The sequence below is a fragment of the Sebastes fasciatus genome, chromosome 10, assembly GCF_043250625.1.
Source record: "Sebastes fasciatus isolate fSebFas1 chromosome 10, fSebFas1.pri, whole genome shotgun sequence".
NCBI classification, from domain to species: Eukaryota; Metazoa; Chordata; class Actinopteri; order Perciformes; family Sebastidae; genus Sebastes; species Sebastes fasciatus.
Genome location: NC_133804.1, coordinates 31,147,508 through 31,167,999, shown reverse-complemented (window position 1 = coordinate 31,167,999; position 20,492 = coordinate 31,147,508). Strand labels below are relative to the sequence as shown.

General features: G+C 39.7%; 2 protein-coding genes across 3 annotated transcripts in view; both read right to left on the bottom strand.

The window, feature by feature from the left end:
• pttg1 (PTTG1 regulator of sister chromatid separation, securin) overlaps positions 1 to 20,492 on the bottom strand; it is a 324,950-nt gene that overhangs the window by 114,353 nt on the left and 190,105 nt on the right. The gene's annotated exons all lie outside the window — the stretch shown is intronic.
• tnmd (tenomodulin) overlaps positions 1 to 20,492 on the bottom strand; it is a 62,259-nt gene that overhangs the window by 20,498 nt on the left and 21,269 nt on the right. For both annotated transcript variants that reach the window (XR_012595665.1, XM_074649368.1), the window contains exons 3-4: positions 6,943 to 7,083; positions 692 to 793 (exon numbers count right to left, since the gene is read on the bottom strand). Coding sequence is in view for 1 of the 2 variants with exons in the window: in XM_074649368.1 (XP_074505469.1) it covers positions 692 to 793; positions 6,943 to 7,083 (243 nt within the window). In the remaining variant the exon portion in view is untranslated. The remainder of the gene's footprint in view (positions 1 to 691; positions 794 to 6,942; positions 7,084 to 20,492) is intronic.

Sequence of the window (20,492 nt, the reverse complement as noted above, 5' to 3'; positions counted from 1 at the left end):
TTTTTGCTTGGACTAACAATTGGCTTATTCTGGGTTTTTTTTTAAGATGAAGCCGTGAGCGTCAGATATTTGCCAGCCACTTCTTCCCAGCTACAATGTGAAATGTAAATGAGAGAACGCAAGCAGAGGAGAGACATTTGAGAGCGGGTTTTTCTCTTTGAACACACGGCCCACTCAGTGAATTGCACTGTGACACTGAAAAATTGGGAATTTTGATTGATTGAATTTCCTCCGTTCCTTTTTTGCTGAAGTTCACATATAAGAACTCTAAACTCGGAGAAGGAGCCTCGTGAATTTTTACAAAGAAATCGTCTTTTCTTAAAAAAAACAACTACCATTTTAATGGCTTACCTCTCACTCAGACCTCTCTCGCACCCTTCCCCCCTTCAGGCTATTTGGGTAGAGCCTTTGGAGGAGATGATTAAAAATTTATATTGGCTCGAGATTGACAGCGAACACCATTTGATGTGAGCCACAAAGATGCTATGGGTTTGTGGGCAGCTTTCTTGACGGTTTCACAGGCACCACAAACCACAGTTTACTCTTCAGTGAGATAGGATGAGATGGACAGGCGGAGGATTTGTGTGGTGCTCACAGAGCTCTACTCTGGTTATCTCCCTACAATATGCATGACAGCCTCTGTAGGACTACAGAGAGTCTGAGGCGCAGACAGACGAGGGAGGAGGCGTACCTCTGTGTCCTCAGCCTCCACCTCTGCCACCGTGGGTAGTTTCCTAGTTTGGGTCCTGATGTAGCACCTCTGATGTTCGGCAAACCGGATCCCAGTGATTCCCTTTGAAAAAAGAAAAAGAAATGAAGGGATACTCAGAAATTCAGATGTATGTATCATTCATTAGCTCTCTGTGATGTGGATATCCCTTAAGCAATGGGACGATCGTTTTAAAATGCTCAGCTTTTTGCTGATAATCAAAGCTCTTACAAAAGTCAAAGAAGTTAAAACCTAATGAGTGAGAAGAGGTGTGTTTTTGATCTTTTTTTTCTTTCAGCGTGGAATAAAATTGATGACTGCCTGGCCCCTTGCAACGCAGCTCTTGCTTTCAGGCTGAATGGAAGTAAAAAGGCGTGGGTGTTCCTCCGATACTTCATAGCAGATAGCAGTATATATATCGCACAGGAGAGCAAAGTGACATTGTTGAGAATGAAGTGTTTTCTACAGAGAGTGACCCCATTGAATTAGGCAGTCATAGGTCCCTGTCACTCTCCTAATCTGCGCAGTCAAGTGTGGAGTCGCTCTCTTCAGCTCCACTGATGATCCTCCGCCATGTGGACTGTAGCTCTATTCAGTCTGACACACAGAGCCTCAATAGGCAAGAAAGATCTGTTAATTCTCCCTCGCTGCCATTCTGTGTTAATCTAAGATATTCAGCCGGAATAAGTCTGAAAGACTCTCAGTATCTCAGATTGTATCCAATTTATTTTCCGCGGAGCAGAGCTGCTCATTCAGCACACTGTATTAGAACAGACGGCAGGATCTACATCTGCCACGGCTGCTTTAGAATTGTATCAATTGTATGAGCGGTACCATGGAAATGGACTTCATTCAATCTAAATTTAATTACAGTAACACGGTGATTGCTATGACATCTCCTTTGAATCGGTTAACTTGACCATGCGGGTGCTTTTTCTACATTTTCTGTGGCGCTGTCACTCCGAAAACCAGATACCAGCCGCACATGACATGATACAAAGTGATGGCTGTCATAATCTACCGCGTGTAATTTCATCCGCGCGGAGAAAGGATGGGGCAATAATGGTCTCAAGCACAAAAGCATAATGTTTATGCCAGGCTTTATTGTGATGAGTCTCTGTTTAATTTGGCTTCTTCTGTATTGGTGAGATGCAGCAGAAGAGGAGAGGGCAATGTTGTGATGAGATACAGTAATTACTGGGGTTGGTCAATCAGAAAATGAAGACAGACACATTAACACAGGGATGAGGAATGGAAAAGCGATATCATTTAAACACACAATGATAAAATATCCACTTGGTGCATCCATGTGCAAGATGCTCATCTATTCAAGAAGATAGAAAACATGTAACTGCATGCATCGTTCAGCTCCTGGGAATATAGAAGCAACGTTATGTCAGCACGTATTAGCTTGTTTGATGTCTTGATATTATCAGCATCGTTTTATGTAATTTACAATCCAAATCGTTACCACAATAACCACAGAATAAAATGGTTTCATGTGTAAAAAGGAAGCAAATGGAATCTGGATCTGCAGTAAATCCCTTCAGTAATTGTTAGTAACTTGGTAAAAAGCTTTGACACAAATGACTTTAGCAGAATTTGGATTGAGATTGTGAGATATTAAATGGCTAAATAAAGTCATATTGGCACAGCCAGTTCTGGTGATCAAGGTGAGGTTACCATCTATACACTGCAGAGAGTCTGTCAGAGCAACATAATTGGAAAACAGTGATACATTTATGAAAAAGTAAACTAAATCTATTGAGAAACAAAGCCTGTTGACATTAATATTACTTGTTACAGATCGGCTGCGTTCACCAGCTGTTTTCTTCCAACACCTGCGGTGATTTATGGATGTTGGCTCGAGCTTCGGGCGAGACGCCATCTGAAGGTAAGCAACTAAAAACAAGATGACAGACAACTGCCGCTGTGTGGATTCACCATAACTGAATCTGGCGTAGCCGGCAAATATGTGTACTGAGAGGCTGGTGGCTGTTGTATATGTGTGTGTGTGTGTTGAAGCAGACAACTGATCTAGTCGGCCTGGTGGCAAGTGAAAGGAGGAAAAACAAGAAGAATTGCCAGCAACACTTGCAGTGCTGAGATACAAGATGTTTTGTTCACCCTTTATATACAAGCTGGCACACTGGTGCAGTACGGCAAGAAGGATCTGGGACCACCGGTTTCCTCCCACAGTCCAAAAAACATACAGATTAGGTTGAGTATGATAGTGTTATCCTATTTGTCTGTAGTATTAGTGTTAGCCCTGTGATGTACCCTGCCTCTTGCCCGATGTGAGCTATAGGACAGGTCCCCAGACGCCTGCAAAGGATAAGCAGGTATAGATATTGGACGGATGTTTACACATAATATTAGAAACACCTGGCAATATGAAAGAACAATCTACATATATGAACTTAAATCTATATGAATCTATGTAAAACAAACTACCAGATGTGTGTTTCACCATCCAAGTCCATGAGGTCTATGTCCAGTGAATAGCAGTCAATGAAACTGTTTCAATTATACGACTACGACCAATACAAATAAAGCATTTCTTGCTTCTAGTTTAAGCTATCAGATTTGTTTTTGAGTGGCAGGGGCATTTCGCAAATGCCAGATTGCGAGCAGCCCCTCCTCTTTCGCTCAGTGTACAGCTGGTGTTTCGCTTTAATAAGTGACCGTGTTAAATGGTGTCTCTCAGCCGAACGCATCGCGGTTGCTCGAAAGTGACAACAGCTGTTGAAAATACAATCAGAAAAACCTTGAATTTAATTTGATCAATTTTAAATAAATACCCCTCTGTGCTTATTATCTACGCTTTGACATAGCTGCATGCATTCGGCTGACAGTCACCAGATAACAAGGTCGCTCGTTAAACCGAAACACCGGTGCAATGCACAGAGGAGCAGGAGCCTACTTTCCGCTAGCTGCTTTTAATGTAAGTTAAGATAAAAAAAAGCCATGGTGAAACAAAGCAGTTTGTTACAAAAAGACATTGTGAGGACGAGTGTTTAGCCATCATTCTCAACCAAGACCTACTCCTGCAACAGTTTCTCCTCAACAAGTGCCAATTAATAACGCATACTGTGGCCCCTCGTCACCCAAAGCAAGCTGTACTGTTGAAAGACTTCAACTAGCATCAGGGCATCAGACAGACTGAACTCTTTGTCCCTGCTCTCCATTTCAGTGATCAACACCAAGCCTCGTCGTCTCCTCCTGTCATCATCAAAAGTAAGCTCATTTATAATTTTAGACTGTAGTGACCTATTTCATTATTGTTTATTGTGTAGTTTTTGTTGGGTGTATAATTGGATTTCATGCTGTGTGTGTGTGTGTGCGCGTGCATATGGTTTATGTGGCCGCCGTGCCAGGCTATGTTAAAATGTAATTTTTAACGTTACTCGGCATGTTGGTACTATAGTGTTATGTTGAAGTCTGTTACCCCTTTAAATAGTGTTTCCCTCCTGTTAAAATGATAGGTGGTTAGGGTTAGGGTAAAGGTTGGTTAGGGAAACACATATAGACGGGAAACAGTACTCAACACAACACCGGTGTATCTCCTGTCCATATGCTTGTTTAATGATGCTGTGTGTGTGAATATATGGCCGCCATGCCAGGCGTTGCGTTGCTGTTAATGTGGCCGCCGTGCCAGGCTATGTGACGCTGTAATGTGGTCGCTGTGCCAGGCTATGTCATGCTGTTAATGTTCGTCTTGTTGGTGCCTGTAACATTACCTCTGATGATGTTGTATAAGTCTTGTATGATTAAACTGCGGGTCATTCAGGCATGTATAGTTGTAATTAATATAGTTAATATATGCATTTTAGAACCTATTAAGTAGCCTATGATTGGTCTTGGACGGGCTAGGCCCATCTGATTTTCTTTGTGCCCACCCACACGGTGATTTCTGCCTACGCCACTGGCATAGAGTCCATTTCTTCAGTAATGGCATGATCATAGTTTTGCGTAGAGGAGGAAACATTTCGACTTTGGCGCCCTCCACCGGAATTTTGTACTCAAGTCTGAAAAAGGCGACCATACCCTTCATGTACAAACTGAAAAAAACCTTTTAGCAAAATATTTCCTATCTTACTACGACTAAACCTAAACCAAACCTCAACCCAAAATGTCAACATTTTGGTTCCTTCAACTCTGCTGAAGCCTTAAACTTGCATTCTTTCTAACAGCCAGCAGGGGGCGACTCCTCTGGTTGCAGAAAGAAGTCTGATTGTATAGAAGTCTATGAGAAAATGAGCCTACTTCTCTCTTGATTTATTACCTCAGTAAACATTGTAAACATGAGTTTATGGTCTCAATCGCTAGTTTCAAGTCTTCTTCAATACAGCATGATGTTCATTTAGTAGATTATGGCCCCATTTAGAGTCAAATAGACCATAAAGCAGGGGATGCTTTAGCGCAGGGCTACCTTGTGATTGACAGCCTGCTACCACGCCGTTGTCCAGTCTTGGAGTTGTCCGAGCCTTCGTCTTACAACTTAAATCATTCACAGTGTGTTTTCAGTTCATGAAAGTTAATATTAACAGTTTGGTCGCCTAAAAATGTCTTATTCAGCATTCGGTTTTGCTTAGCTCCACCCTCTTATGTCACTATTGGTTGCAAATAACCAACATGGCGGACTTCAGGAATCAAAACCATAGTCCACAAACCAATGGGGTGACGTCACGGTGACAACGTCCACTTCTTATAATATACAGTCTATGGATTGTATCCTAGCTTTCCTTTCATGTACAGTTAAATGTATACTCTAATTGGTGCTGTAACACCAAAGCAGTTTGTCATTTTATTGAACTAAAATTTCAGAACAAGTTTCAGGCCAATTTTCCTAAATGTGCTTTTGTTCACTTGTCAAGGATATTTATTATGAGCTTATTTTAATGTAAAAATGACCCTGGCAACTCTCTAAGGATGTCTCTTTCTCCATTTTTTCTCTTTCTCTCCTGTTAAAGCGAGTGTAGTATTGGTCGTAAACAATAGTGAGTGGATTTCGCCGGTGGTCCACGGACCTGGTGGCATAATCCCCTCATTTTCCATTCCTCACGCAGCCCTCGGGCTTGATGGAGACTGTTTTTAGAGGTGGCTTTGGTCTGTGTAACAACATGCAACAGCCCCTTTTTTTGTATTAAAAAAATCTATTCTAACATCAGCACACAAGCTACCACTTAGTACAACCTATTGTTTTTGTGTAGGTTTCCTTCCCTTAAAAAAAAAAAAATCACTAAGGTTTGAATTACTCTGCTCACTCGCTTGTTTCTTAGTCTTCCGTGGAGGAGCACTGAATCAAACAAATCTCCTCGGGGGCTGTGCTTCACTAACAGGAAGTGGAACAAGCAACAGGCACATGTGTTTATGCATGTGTGTGTTGGTAAGTGGGACACACACACACACACACACACACACTGGTGCTTGGCGAGGGAGAGCCAAAGAAATAGAGAGATTGATTGCAGAGGTTAAAGTTTTCCGGCGCTGTGCTGGGTTTCCATCATATGGAGCCATTTTTAGATTCACAAAAGATCGTTGTAACAAAACAATAACAACTCAACGTAGGTGTGTGTTTGGGATGAGTAGCATCCTGTTAACATTTCATTGTGAATAATGGTGTGAGAATAAGAGCATTCGTTAACCAGTCAAACAGCACGCTCCCTTCTCCGAGCTGCAGCATGTGTAACCTCCTGCACACTCCAGAAAGGATTTAGGAATGAAAGGTAAGTTAATGAGGTCTGCTGGAGACAAAATTGCAGTTGAAAAAGGTGTGAGAAACAAATAGAGATGGGCTTTTTAATGGTGTTTGCCTCTGTAGTGCCAAGAAGTTACTGTATAAAATTAGCAGGAAGAAAACGGTCTTTTAGTGCTGTGTGTTTGTGTGTGTGTGTGTGTGTGTGTGCACACTCAAACACACACAATCTCAAGGAGTGCAGTTACTGATTTGGGTATTTTTTAAAATGCATTTCTGATCCCCGTGTACACCTCGCTGAGAGTAATTTCCATTATTTTGTTTCTCAGATGTTTCAGAGGTTTGTCACACCTGTTTTTCACTGAGGAGAAAATATTGTTCATGAAAATATGATTTCCACAAAGGATAAATGTTGTCAACCGCCTCTTTGAAAAGGGCAGGATGTGAACATCATAATCTTCGCTGGCGCTGAAAAGAAGAGTTTTTCAGCAAAAAGACGAATAGCTTACATGGCCTTGTTTAACCTTTTACTTACATTTTTGAAGTCGTGCACCTCAAGTACCTCCTCGCTGCCGTTTCCCATTCTGAAGATCTCAATGCGCTGACCTGGGTCAATCTCCAGCAGACCGTCTCTCTCCACGCCGTCCAACACCGCTTTGTACTGGTGGTCATACACCTGTGATAACACAAAGAACAACACACTACTGTGACTGTGGTGTATTTATCAGTGGCTTAATCATCGATGTGTACCAAAGGATTAAAATGGCAGTAAAAACATGACAAGACTTGCAGAAATAACAACCCTTAAATCAACATTTTTCTTTAAACCGAGTTAATCCTAATGAAAATGACGACAACTGGAGCGATATGTCAGTTGTTTCTGATTGAAAATAATCAGTCCAAAAACAGACATGAACACGATGTCGGACTGAATAATGAAGCGAAATGAAATGGCAATTCAGTCTGACTGACATAAAATAGGATAAGAAAATTGGTCTTAGGAGTTTAAAATACTTGCTTACTTTAAAGGCGTTTTGGCCAAATTCCGGTCACATGACCGGAGCACAGCCAATAGGAACGCTCTCTCTCTGAAATGACCTGTGATTGGTTAAAGTCTCCCGCCACGGGCTAGATTTTCTAAAGCCTGAAAACAGAGCCATGAGGAGGAGCAGAAGTCTAGTTTTCTCTCAGAACACTTGAATTACAATATGCTGAAAGGTTATTATGGAATTTTTGCCCAATGATGCCAAAAATATAAACTGACTACTGCAGCTTTAACAGTACAAATAATCATCTCAAATATTGATTATCAATAATGTTGAAGTATCAAAGGTTGGATACTTCCTTTAACCCTCCATATTAGCCAGTTACACCAACAACCTCCATCTGAAACATCACAGCAACAACAGTATTGACAGGGTATCTGGAATCTCAAATACAACATCTATTGTTAAACTAACATCGGTGCTTACAATCACTTGTGTGCAATTAAAATATTTGTGTTGACAAGCTGTAACATTGAATAATAAAATGTATTGATAGAAGAAGCCTGAAGTGAGTAAAATAAAGACCTTGTGAGTCTCTGGTACAGTGAAAGCCTTCTCTCCTCACTGTTGCCTTAAAGCAGTGTTGTTTATCACAACCGCGCTGCTTATGTACTGTTCTTGGACACGCATGGATGGTTCTTAAAATTCCCTGTCTGAAAAATGATTCATGCCCACCAGCTGAAAATATGCTATTAATATTTATGTGAGGGTTGTGTTATGATGAGAAATATATTGCTGAGTTCATCTTCATCTGTCTCAGTGGCAAATCAGAGGCTCGCCAATGAGACGCATGATTAATGAATACGCTCGGATGGGAGTCCATCAGGATTTATATCCCTCGTCAGAAACATCTGAGCGTCCTCTAACGCTCTGATACCAAATTAGCTTTCACTTCTTTCACATGAGCAGTGTTTAACATGTTTTGAGTCTGCTTTGCGCATTTAAATACATCTCATACAGCAATTCTTTTTTTTGTCTGGTGGGAGAGAGTAATAATTATCAAATGGGATATAATTCTTAATAGAAGATCACTGTTAGAATGGTACTCGCCTATAAATCTCCATTAACGTGGGTCACAGTAGCCTTGGCTCCGAAGAGAAGTAGAACTTAAAATCGTCAGGAGAAGCCAAATTAAGATGGGCTTGAAATTTAAGTGTCAATTGAGCAGTTATGGATAAAATTGGGGCTATTAAACAGTCTGAAAGTCTGTGTGGTGAATTAAAGTTCTATTTGAGCATTTCTTTTATATTAACATAAAGCTGGAATGGGGGAATAGATTCTGGAGGCTTATTGATTTATACTAAAACAGTGAATTACATTTTCAGCAGGCTATCACTTTTGATGAAAATCCAACAGTGAGAATCTCCCCACTGCACCAGGTTGAAATAGATAATAATGTATTACAACAGTTTGACTTCAACTGGTTCAATATCCAAAGCTGCTGCTGTGCACCATAATTGGCATTCTGAAAATAGAAATGAATGGCCTCTTTTGATACTTATAGGTGCTTCAGTACATTGGGAAACTTGGAGTGAGATTTATGCTGCAATAAGAGGAAGATTTTTTAGAACACAACACAATATTTTTGCCTCACTGTATAATGACGATGATCGCTATAATTAGTTTTTCTGCGGACTCTCGTTATTTACATGCATGTTTATATGTTTGAAAGTATACGACAGGAGATTTAAAGAGGACTAGTCATAATTTACTCATCTTGTACCATTTATAAATAGCAGTTCACACACACTGTCAACTAAAACCTTTAAAAAAATATAGTGTGAAAGTTAATTAGGTTCCCATATGACACTGAACAGGCAGATAAAAGGCCAGCACATAGGAGAGGCTCCAATTTATGTTACACTCTCTGTACCAAGACTCTTAAAGGCCGCTGTGTAACTACTTTGGTCACAAAGACTTTTAATACATCTGAAACTCTTGAAACCGCCGTGACATTAAAACTGCAGTAGGCAAGATTTTTATTTGAAAATGCATCCAGCATGTAGTTTGATTTGAAGATCTTTACTCAAAGTCCACTTACCAGCTCAATCAGAGACACTTTAGTGTAATAATTGACCATTTACAGAAGATGGTTATATAGATCAATGTATCCTGTATACAATGGTTTGTATGATATCTTTATTCCTCTTTTTTTTATGCGTTCTCATATGAATGTCCAGCAACACGTCTCAATTTCCGCCTGTTACATGCATACAGTCAAAATAAACTTCCATCTTCACAGGAAACAACGTGGTTAGGTTTAGGAAAAGATTGTGATTTGGGTCAAAAAATAACTACAGAAATGGCGTCACGTAAAGATAGGGTCGACCCCCACACACATGCATAAACACGTGTTTTGTTGAATACAGCGGCCTGCTGCTTCTGGAAAACGATGCTGATGGGAGCAGAGAGTAAAGTCGGAGGCTGTAAAACCAAAACAATGAGCTGAAAGATGCTAAAACGCTCCGTAGAGCTGAGGGGAACTGCAGAGTCGAGAGAGGCATTTTTTTTTTACTGCTAATATGAAAATACTGATCGTTGGAGCTTTAACGACATTCACTTAAACCTATACCTGATTAGGACTCATTAGTTATATTTACTCCACATCTTTCTTCATAAAACTATCCTCAAGTATAACATCTCTACTCTTCACTTGTCTTCTAAAAATAAAAACACATTTTTAGAAGAAACTGTCGGAGTTAATCTGGTCATTCTTTGAAAGACTGCAGAGCTCTCTGAAATCACATTTCATGATTTCTGGGATTCTCGAAATTCGAAAGAGTTTCCTGTCAACATGTGAAGTTTCCTACTGCGGCTATAAGCAACCGACTCTAATCTGAAGTTCAGCCTCCACTCCCCGTTGTCCCACCAAACTTCTGAGAGCACGTCGAAGTGCAAAAAACAACTCACAGGAATAAGAGCGCTTGTTTATAACTGCTGGTTTACTGTATGAGACGGCAAAGCAGCAACAACAACACAATGACGTCTTTGGATGTTATTGTTATTTTATGTATTTGAACGCTTAAAGGTTACATAGCAAGCAATCTGGCACCGCACTGAAATGCACATTGTCTGCCAAGAAACATTACTGCGAACCGAGCCTTGTTATTTATCTGAAAAACAGCCTTGTCCGATATCCCTCTGGAACAGCTGGTCCTTCTCTCACATCACAAGACGCCTCAGACTGTTGTACAGTACCAGATAAAGATTTCAGATCTCCACAGCGAGGAAAACATTCAAGCTCAGGACCGTGCGGCGATCTGTGTGGAAGCCTTCACAGACGATGCTTTGTTTATTTCCTCTGTTCAAGGTTTCTGTCTGAAGTGGTTCTTAACAACCTCCACCTAGATGGTTTCAAACACAGACTCACAGCGAAGGCAGTGAATGAGAAGCGGCAGGCGCAGTCAGGGTTGTTTGTGCGAACGGGTTGTGGTGTGGCACCTGAGGACATTAAGCAAAGGTCATGTAGATGTTGTTACAGGTGAGTGGGTCGCAGTTGGTACTGTGTGTGTGTGTGTGTGGGGGGAGAGAGAGAGCGTGTGCATATGTGCATCTATGGAGGAGGCAGCCATGGGAATGAGAGAGATGACTTGATGACAATATGTCCTCTTAGTTGTCCTTGAGGGTTACGAGATAGAGGCTCCAGTCAGGCGGAACTGGATGCCTGTCACTCACGGCGAGGTGGTGATGGCGATGGAGGCGGGAGTGTGGGAGGGTTGAAGGTGTAGGGGGAGGAGGGGTAGCGGTGCGGGGGCTGCACGGTGCACGGTGCCGGGCCTCCTGGGAGCCATAGGCAGCTCTGTGATGGATGGAGGTGGGCAGCAGCTTAGACAGTCACACTGGAGAACATCGTGTCCTTTTGGTTTTAGTCCTCTTCAAAGTCCTCGCTGGTTTTAAAACACTGACAGACTTGTGGCTTCAAATTATGTTTGACAAAACTTGTCAAAAATAAGCCACGTATTATATTTATCTACAGTATGATAAAGTATATTTCAAATACATCCTCAAGCATATATTATAGACAAAAAAAATCCTCATACCGAAACAGCAAAGTAGGTTGTTTGTCTGCGCCCTCTTTGAGCCCAATATATACTAATAATTACTAATAAATATATGTATATATATATATTTCTATTTTTTTTAATTTATTTATAAATTTTTATAACTCATTTGCAAAAGAAAGTATGTTTTGTAAGGAATGTAATGTGCCCCAGATTGTGTTTTTCTATCTGCATAATTATGGAATGCTGTTTTAGCCAATATTAAATTAATAATTGAATGAATAAATAAATAAATAAATATTTATGCCTATGAAATAAACCGTGAAATAAATAAATGAGGCAATAAATATATAAATAAATGCCACATTTATTTATATATTTATTTCAGGGAATTTTTATTCCATATTGCCTCATTTATTTATTTCAGGATTTATTTCATATCTATCCATATTTATTTATTTCATAGGCATATTTATTTATTTAATTAATATCGGCTAAAACGTAAAAGTGTTTAGTTATTGTATCTGCCAAGTTGCAAAATGTTAATACAGTAAAATATTAACTTATAATATAATTCACTGTTATTGCAATACAATAATGCATGGTGAAACTTTTTACTTGTTACATTTAGGCATCCACAGGGAAAGATCATGGTCTTGGTTTAATAAGCTATAGAGAAAAGTCCATATAAATGACTTGAAGCACTTCATTAATTTTTAACCATCTTTCCATAAACGTAACCTGTGATTTTGTTGCCTGTAATCGTAACCATACCACACACCACACGCATAAATGAGGATACAAACTCCGGTCTGTGGTGTCAAAGTCATCTGGCTGCGATTGCTGCCTGAACATAATCAAGGTGGCAATTAAAGTTCTTAGCAAATCATCATTGGCAAAACAAATTAGTGTATAATCTGCATTCTCATTGTTTACGCTATATGGTTAAGTTACGGAAAGATCACCTTCATTATAACAGTAAAACAAACATTGTTCACTGTTGGTAGAAAACAGGATGTGAACCGCTAGTGAACAGAGGCTCTGCACGCTCAGCTACACTACCAACAGTTGTCACCCTACTTCTGGCTTTGCTACTGAAAACATACGTTATGTTCTTTCAGTAAATCACTTATACTGTTTACTGTTTGATACTGATATTATTTGCATGTTTGCAAGAGGTTTCTTGTTAAGAAAATGTAAAAGTAGATTGTTTTTCAACAAATGACGAATGTCTCATACAATACTGACATACTACACTGTCATACCGTATAACGGAGTTAAGGGTGTCTCGATACACCGGTATTGATGATAACCGCGATATGTAAAAAATGAAATATTGATATATAATGTTAATAATACACATATGATAATATCGTGTAAATATTCCTTCTTACACTTCCTTCTTAAATAATTTCCGTTTCTTTCCGTTCTCGCTTTGTCTCTCTCCCCAACGCCCCCCACACAAACTGTAAAGTGTAATTAATTTACCAAAAAAGAGAAAATACACACAATAAACAAAGTTAAAGATTATTTTGACTGAATGCATTATTACTTTTTTTCTCAAATTTTCTTTTTATATCGGTATCATGAATTATGATAAGTCAAAAAATTCTGCTGTGAAAAAGACCTGTCTGTTATGTTATAAACATAAAAGAAATTACAGGTTTATTCACATTTATACTGTATTTGTAAGTAACTGAGTTTGTTTTCTAGATTCAAATTGAGTATTTTCTGTGTCTATAATTTAAAATTAAAATCATTTAGTTGTGTCAGAAGTGCCTTAAACTTGCATTCTTTCTAACAGCCAGCAGGGGGCGACTCCTCTGGTTGCTAAAAGAAGTCTGATTGTATAGAAGTCTATGAGAAAATGAGCCTACTCCTCACTTGATTTATTACCTCAGTAAACATTGTAAACATGAGTTTATGGTCTCAATCGCTAGTTTCAAGTCTTCTTCAATACAGCATGATGTTCATTTAGTAAATTATGGTCCCATTTAGAGTCAGATAGACCATAAAGCAGGGGATGCTTTAGGGCGGGGTTACCTTGGGATTGACAGGTCGCTACTATGGCGTCGTCCGGTCTGGGAGTTGTCTGTGTTTTCGTCTTACCACTTTAACCCTTTCACATTGTGTTTTCACTTCATGGAGTTAATTGTAACATTTTTGGTCGCCTAAAAATGTTTTATTCAGTATTTGGTTGTACTTAGCTCCACCCTGAGCCTGCAAAAAAAACAGATGCTACGGCCAACATGCCGTAGTACTCAGCCGTACTGGAGGCTTCAAAACCGTAGTCCACAAAGCAATAGGTGACATCACGGTGACTAATTCTTATATACAATCTACAGACAAAACCTGTGTTTCAAATGTTGGTAGTGGGCCGACCCATTAGATCACATTTGGATCCCTGACTGTGTCTTCAACTATCCTCGAGAGCTGCTTTAAATAGGCAGCGAATGGAACACTTGGCCGTATTTGATCGGAAGAAGCTGCCATTTCCTGAAGTGTTTTTTTAAGGAGATTCCTGAGTCGCACTGACAATGAAACTGCAGATAGTCGTGCTGTCTGGCTGAGTCACACAGAGTTTGATGTCTCTTCTAGATCCTCTCTGTTGTAGCGTGCCAGAAGTTGCATTGTTGTTTGTGTAATGTCAAACTGGTGAAGACTTCAGACAGTAAAAGGTTTGTTTTATTGTCATTTATACAGCTTTTATCTGTGCCTTACTGTCCAGGATTTACACGTGTGACGTGTTATTATTGGCCAGTATTTGCAGTGAAATCTAGCTCTCTAGTGTCAAGTATAAAAGAATCACAGAACCAAAGATTGGAAAAAAACATCTCTGTGATGAGGTTTTTCTCCCAGGTATAAAAGAAACCATCTGACTCTTTTTTTCTTTTTTCTTTTTTCCATTGGAGAGCTCCAACTCAAATCAACTGGGCATGAAAAAGCAGAGTCAGTTGATCACCTCAGCTTTTGTTGCTGCAGAAGAAGCTTTCTTTCTGTTTCCCTTATGTCTCCACTGCTGGCTCCTTGTCGTCAACCAGCCCGCACCAGACTTATTTTCAGAGCTCAAGTCTCTTCACATGGGCAATCACATGGGAACAACTAATGTCTCCCAAGTACTCGGGTCGCACTCTGCTTGGCAATGTTGTTTTGTTTTTTATTAGAGTTTCTCATTTTCTCTGGAGTAAAAATGGAACATCTCTGTTGGGCACATTGGAAATTGCCACTGCAGAGGTGTAACCTTTTTACAAATAAAGAAGCGAACACAGTTACTGCTAGAATAATTAATCCTCCCCTAGAATAATGACAATTAAAGAGACACACACACACACACTATGAAGTTTCACCAGAAAATTACAGGTAATGAAAACAAACCTTGGAGGAGAAATCCAGGGAACACATTAAGCTGAGGCAAGAGGAGGAGCAGGTTCCTATGGAGATATTACTTGAAAATGAGGATCCACGAGGGGAATAATTACAGCTGGTATAGATTTCCCACCCAGGAGCAGTGATGCAGATGGCCTTCACACATACTGTATGAACACATGTTCTCTATATTCACTGTCAGACACTGTGTGCATATTTGTGGATGTGTTTTTCTCTTGCAAGGTGATTTTAACAGATTTTTAAATATAAAATCTGAAGAAGGAGAGAGAAAGAAAGAGAGAGCGAGAGCTATCTGATTGTGTGGTGTCTCGAGACCATGGGGATTATGCTTGTGGACACTGATTACCAAGCCTGTCAGCTCCCAAGGCCTGGAGAATTTGGATAAATGAAGTAGGAATGCTCTCCGGCTGCCAGACACATGCAGGCTGCCGTTTGCCGATGCCTCCCGAATACAGGCAGCCGGTTCTGGACAGGCGCCAGCTCGGAGAATTCAATTTAGAAAATACTGGTCAGTCACTAATGCGTCATCAACTTAGTTGGTAAAATGAGCCCACTGGCAGTGTAGGCTACAACATCAATCTCACTGAAGACGAGCTGACAGAGAGCAGAATACAACACGATGCAACATGTTGCAAACTGTGGAAATGCACTCTGTGGCTGTACATCACCCATTTTTATGATGACACTCCTTGTCAGTGAGTACATTTACATACATGTTTATTAACAATGATTTCAGCCTGTAAATGATTACATAACCAATTCTGAGTAAAAGAAACAAACAAAAAAAGGCATTTCCTCCCAACAAAACAGAACTGTAGAACGCAACACGACATAACAACTTTCTACAGACAGATAAGATGTCGGCTGAAGCTTCATTTTATTGCGACTACTGTTTTTACAATACACAAATGTAATTCTGTTTAATTTTTAATTCTTTAAACTTATAGGTGTACTTCACATTTGCAGCTCTCCTCTACAGCTGTTATAGACCTACAACTGATTAATTCTCCTCTTTAAAGGTGCAGTGTGTAGGATCTGGCGCCATCTAGTGGTGAGGTTGCAGATTGCACCCAACTTAAACTTCTCTCTTGTGCCAAGCGTGTAGGAGAACCACGGTGGCCAGTATTTGGTTTGATCGTTCTGGGCTACTGTAGCAACATGGCGAACTCCGTTAAGAGGACCCGCTCCATATGTAGATATAAATGGTTCATTCTAAGCTAACGAAAACACAACGATTCTTATTTTCAGGTGATTATACACTAATAAAAACATTTTTAAAAACCTTTTTACCAATAGATCCCTTTAAATGTTACATACTGTTTCTTTAACTGAAATTCACCCCTTTTAACATACTACACACGCTTACATAATAATAGCACACCAACTGCTTTTATTATCATGTTAAATCATAATCTTTAATTGCAAAAAGGGATTTAATAACTATGTTAATAAACATAATGTACCTGCAAAATATTTATTGACAACATATTCCACTTCTCTCCATTATCCATTCTAGCAATACAATATCATAGCAACTAAAGTATGATGGTTGGTTATGTTTCAGTACTCACTTGGTTAAGGTTAGGGACGATACGTCAGACGTTTTACTGGTTGTCACTTTCAGTCCAAAATAGAGGAAGCGTAGCTTTGCTGCTGGGCTCTGATGTTACAATGGAACGAACAATTGACTTTCACTTCTTATCAATATACGTTGTTTGGTGGAACTGTGTCAATCATGGTTGCTATTAGCAACAGAAAGTCCTACTGAAATCCACTGCCGGTGACAGAGCAGCTATACCTTTTAGTCGAATGTCACAGTAAAAACCTGCGCTGGGAGTTTTAAGACTAGAACAAGTGTTAATTTCATGTAATTCTCCGTCCAATTTGTTTTTAAAACATTCTTTTTATTTTTGAACATTCAGATCAGCAACCACGCCAAGCTTTTTTTTTGGAAGCAAATTCAGAGAAATCCTCCAAATATAAAGCCAAAGCATGTAGTCTCAACTTTTTTGTCTGGAAGCTGTATATGCATGGGCCCAGTCAGTGTGTAATGAGAGGACGCAAAGTCAGACTCTGGCTCTAAATATAAACATTTGTAAGGCGCTGAAACATTTCTGCATTGTAATTAGCACTACTCTTTGCTGTGGTTTAGTTATATGTGGAGGTAAATAGCTTCATGCAAGCAATTAAGAAACTGTGCCCTCTTTTTATCTGCAGGAAGTTCTATCAATAGCACCAACAAACACCAATGAAAGATCCATTGAACCTTGAATATTTACTCTGGCATAAAAAATAATGGAAACTTATTTTGATGTTGCTGAATGTTCTGATGTTGTTGCATACTTGAGCTTCCTGCGTTTCTGTGGTATCTTAATGTTTTTGGAAGTCATGCAAAAATCACAATCTGAGTATGTGGTGTATGTAGCATTAAATGGAAAGCTAAAACTAGGCTGGCGTGGGGGTTAAAGTGCTTTTGGGAATTCACCCAAGCAATTACTTTAAGCATCAATTTGATGTTAAAATGTTTTACAGCTGCCAACGCCAAAGGCCAGTTGAGGAAAATGCTAAGGTCATTAGCCTTTCAAAAGAATAAGCTAGAACGTGTCAAGTTGCGAAAGCTTAATGGAGCCATCTTCCTAAAGCACATTAACACTGTTAAAACAAACAGCTGCTGGCAATGTACCTCGTGTGTACCTCCCTACTAAGCCAATTCTGTCGTTATAGTGTATTTTTTTCTCATTTTAGCAGATAACTCGCCAAACACATAAACAAGTCAATGCCACTCTCAGATATTTTCTACGGTGGAGTTTAAACACCTAAAACATCAGTGATAAAGGTCAGATTTTGGAGTCAGTCTTACAGAAGCAAAGAGCAAAAGCTTCTTTTTAAGCCCACTGTTTCTGCACTGATGTTCAATAATCACACAAATCCACTGTAGAAGAAGAACACGCTGAGAGAAAACTCAATAGGTCAGAATGTAATGCAGCCACGTGTTAAAGTGCATTTACCAAAAAGGGAATTATGACATTTCATCACAAAAAAACACTCTTGAAGTGCATTAAACATCACAAACTGATGACACTCAACAGCGTAAGAGTATCCGAGAGTGGATTTATCCCCTTAATGTGTGGCAGACTGGAAAACCATATTACTGTCAGTCTATCAATAACCCCTCAAAAAAAGCTGTTTGTATAGACATAGTGGAGGTGAAAATGCTTGAGCTTCACAAGGTAATGGCTTTGAGTCTTCTGCCCTTAATCAGATTGGTATCAAATAAGTGTCGGGTAGCGCAGATGGCCGTCGGTTTGGTGAAGAATCACTGTGAGATTTATGAACTCTTCCATTTGAGTTCTTTACAGAAGTACAGCAGGTTATTTAGAGAGTCAGTTCTCCCAAGATTTTAAAGGAACAGCACAACCTTTTGGGAAACACACCTATTTGCTTTCTTCCAGACAGTTAGATAAGAAGATCGATGCCACTCTCATGTTAGTATGCTTAATGTGAAACTAGCAGACACTTATCTTCAGTTTAGCATAAAGACTGGAAGCAGTTTGCCTAGTTCACACCAAAGATCGAAAATATGACTACCCTGTAAAGCTCACATTATATCTTGTTTGTTAACTCACATATAAATAGAAATCTAAAATCAGAGTTGCAACAAGGTCACCCACAAGTTACGAAACTCTCGCAAAATAGTTGAGCTTAGGCATTGACCTCGACTTGTTAAGGTTAGGACTGGTCGCCAGGCAGCGAGTCTCGCAAGAGTTTTTCCACGTTTTCGCAACTTGTGGGTTATCTTCTAAACACGACCCAAGTAAATCCCTCTAAAATCACACATTTGTGTCTTTACATTCCTGATCAACGTATCTTCATACAACGGTTCGTATGATATCTTGTGAAGTTATTCCTCATTTTTTGTGCATTTTCCTACGAATGTCCAGCAGCACTTGACACACGAGTTCATTTCCACTGTAGTCTTTTCAAAATAAACTTCCATCGGCACAGGAAACAACTCGGTTAGGTTTATGCAACAAAACTACTTAGTTAGGTTTAGGAAAAGATCATGGTTTGGGTTAAAATACAACGGTTTGTATGATATCTTATGAAAAGTTATTCCTCATTTTTCGTGCGTTTTCCTACGAATGTCCAGCAGCACATGACGCATTTGTTAATTTCCGCTCTAGTCTTTTCAAAATAAACTTCTGTCTTCACAGGAAACAACTCGGTTGGGTTTAGGCAACAAAAAATGCTTAGAAAAGATCGTGGTTTGGGTTAAAATAACTCTGGAAGTGGCGTAGCTTAAGTACGGAAGTTAAGTGACAAATAAATCAATGTTGACTTCTGCTTTCACACGGGGTACGAACACCGGTCTCCTGGGTGAAAGTCTGGTGTCGCTCTTTATACTTCCTGGTTCTCGATTATTTGGATTACATACATATTGATTTCATGGGATATATATGAATAACAGTGCATTATTTTGCGTAGGTGAAGCTATGAACGGTGTGTGAGAACAGCCTGTCCTGTTTGTGTAAGGATTAACAAATAAGATAGTGTGATAGTGTGTCAATCAGAGGTGCTGGTAGGTGTATTTTTTTAATTACAGTGAGTCTTGACTGTAGTATGCATATTTCCCCAAAATGTTGAACTGCCCCTTTAAAGAGCCTCAGATAAATACCACAAACACAGTGGAAATCTTTGCTTGGCTCTCCTCAGAGTTTCCATGTAAAAGTGTTTTTTTCTGTAGATCTCCTTAGAGGCTAAAAAAAAGTGTAGGAAAGAGGAAATAATACTAACAGTATACCAAATAAAAAGGTTGTTGCAGGAGCACCTTTCTGTCAGGAATAATGGAGCGTGGAGATATCGGAGGCTGTGGGAATATACGGAGCATATTTGTGCAGTAACTCAAGTGGAGTTTTGGCAGAACTCACAGACGATCACACTTCTCCTGTTTTATTTCCATTGCTGAAATCAATTCATCACGGAGCCTCTGAATCTTTAACGTAGCCTACCTTCCTCTTCTGTCAACCTACTCATACCTGAAAGGGATGTAATGACCCACTTTCGCTCCGTGTCCCCCGGCGACTCTGCCGCTTACCACGTTTGACCACCTCGCCGTGGTCGACTACAGTCTGCAGCTGCTGTTAATTTACAGGAGCAATGTGCACCCCTCCTTTTTCAGCTCTGAAGCATATATGACTAATCACACCAGTCATTTTAAACAACTTGAGCTCTCTGTGGCAATAAATCACCTTGATACGTGCTACTGTGCCCATAATAGAGCTGCGTTCAGGAGGGAGGAGTGCAGGGGGAACTTTGGGAGCTATTCAGTACTTTTGGTCAACACACTATTGTGAAGCAAACTCACGGACTGGGACATATTGTTGTTCGATGTGTTTGTTTCTATGATCTCAATAAAAATCAAAGTGAAAACAACAAAGGGCTGTATTTCCTTTATACAACAGCTCGGGGAATTTGATGTTTCCCCAGACTTTGCGCTTAAAAAGTAAATATTTTCCTTTCTTTTTATCTTTTTTTTTGCAGTTTTAACTTTTCAAGACACAAAGTTATGTGCTCTCAAGCAAATGTGACATCGACCCTGGGCTGAAAATGAAATGTTGCTAACATGCATTTAACCAGCGTTTGATCTGCTT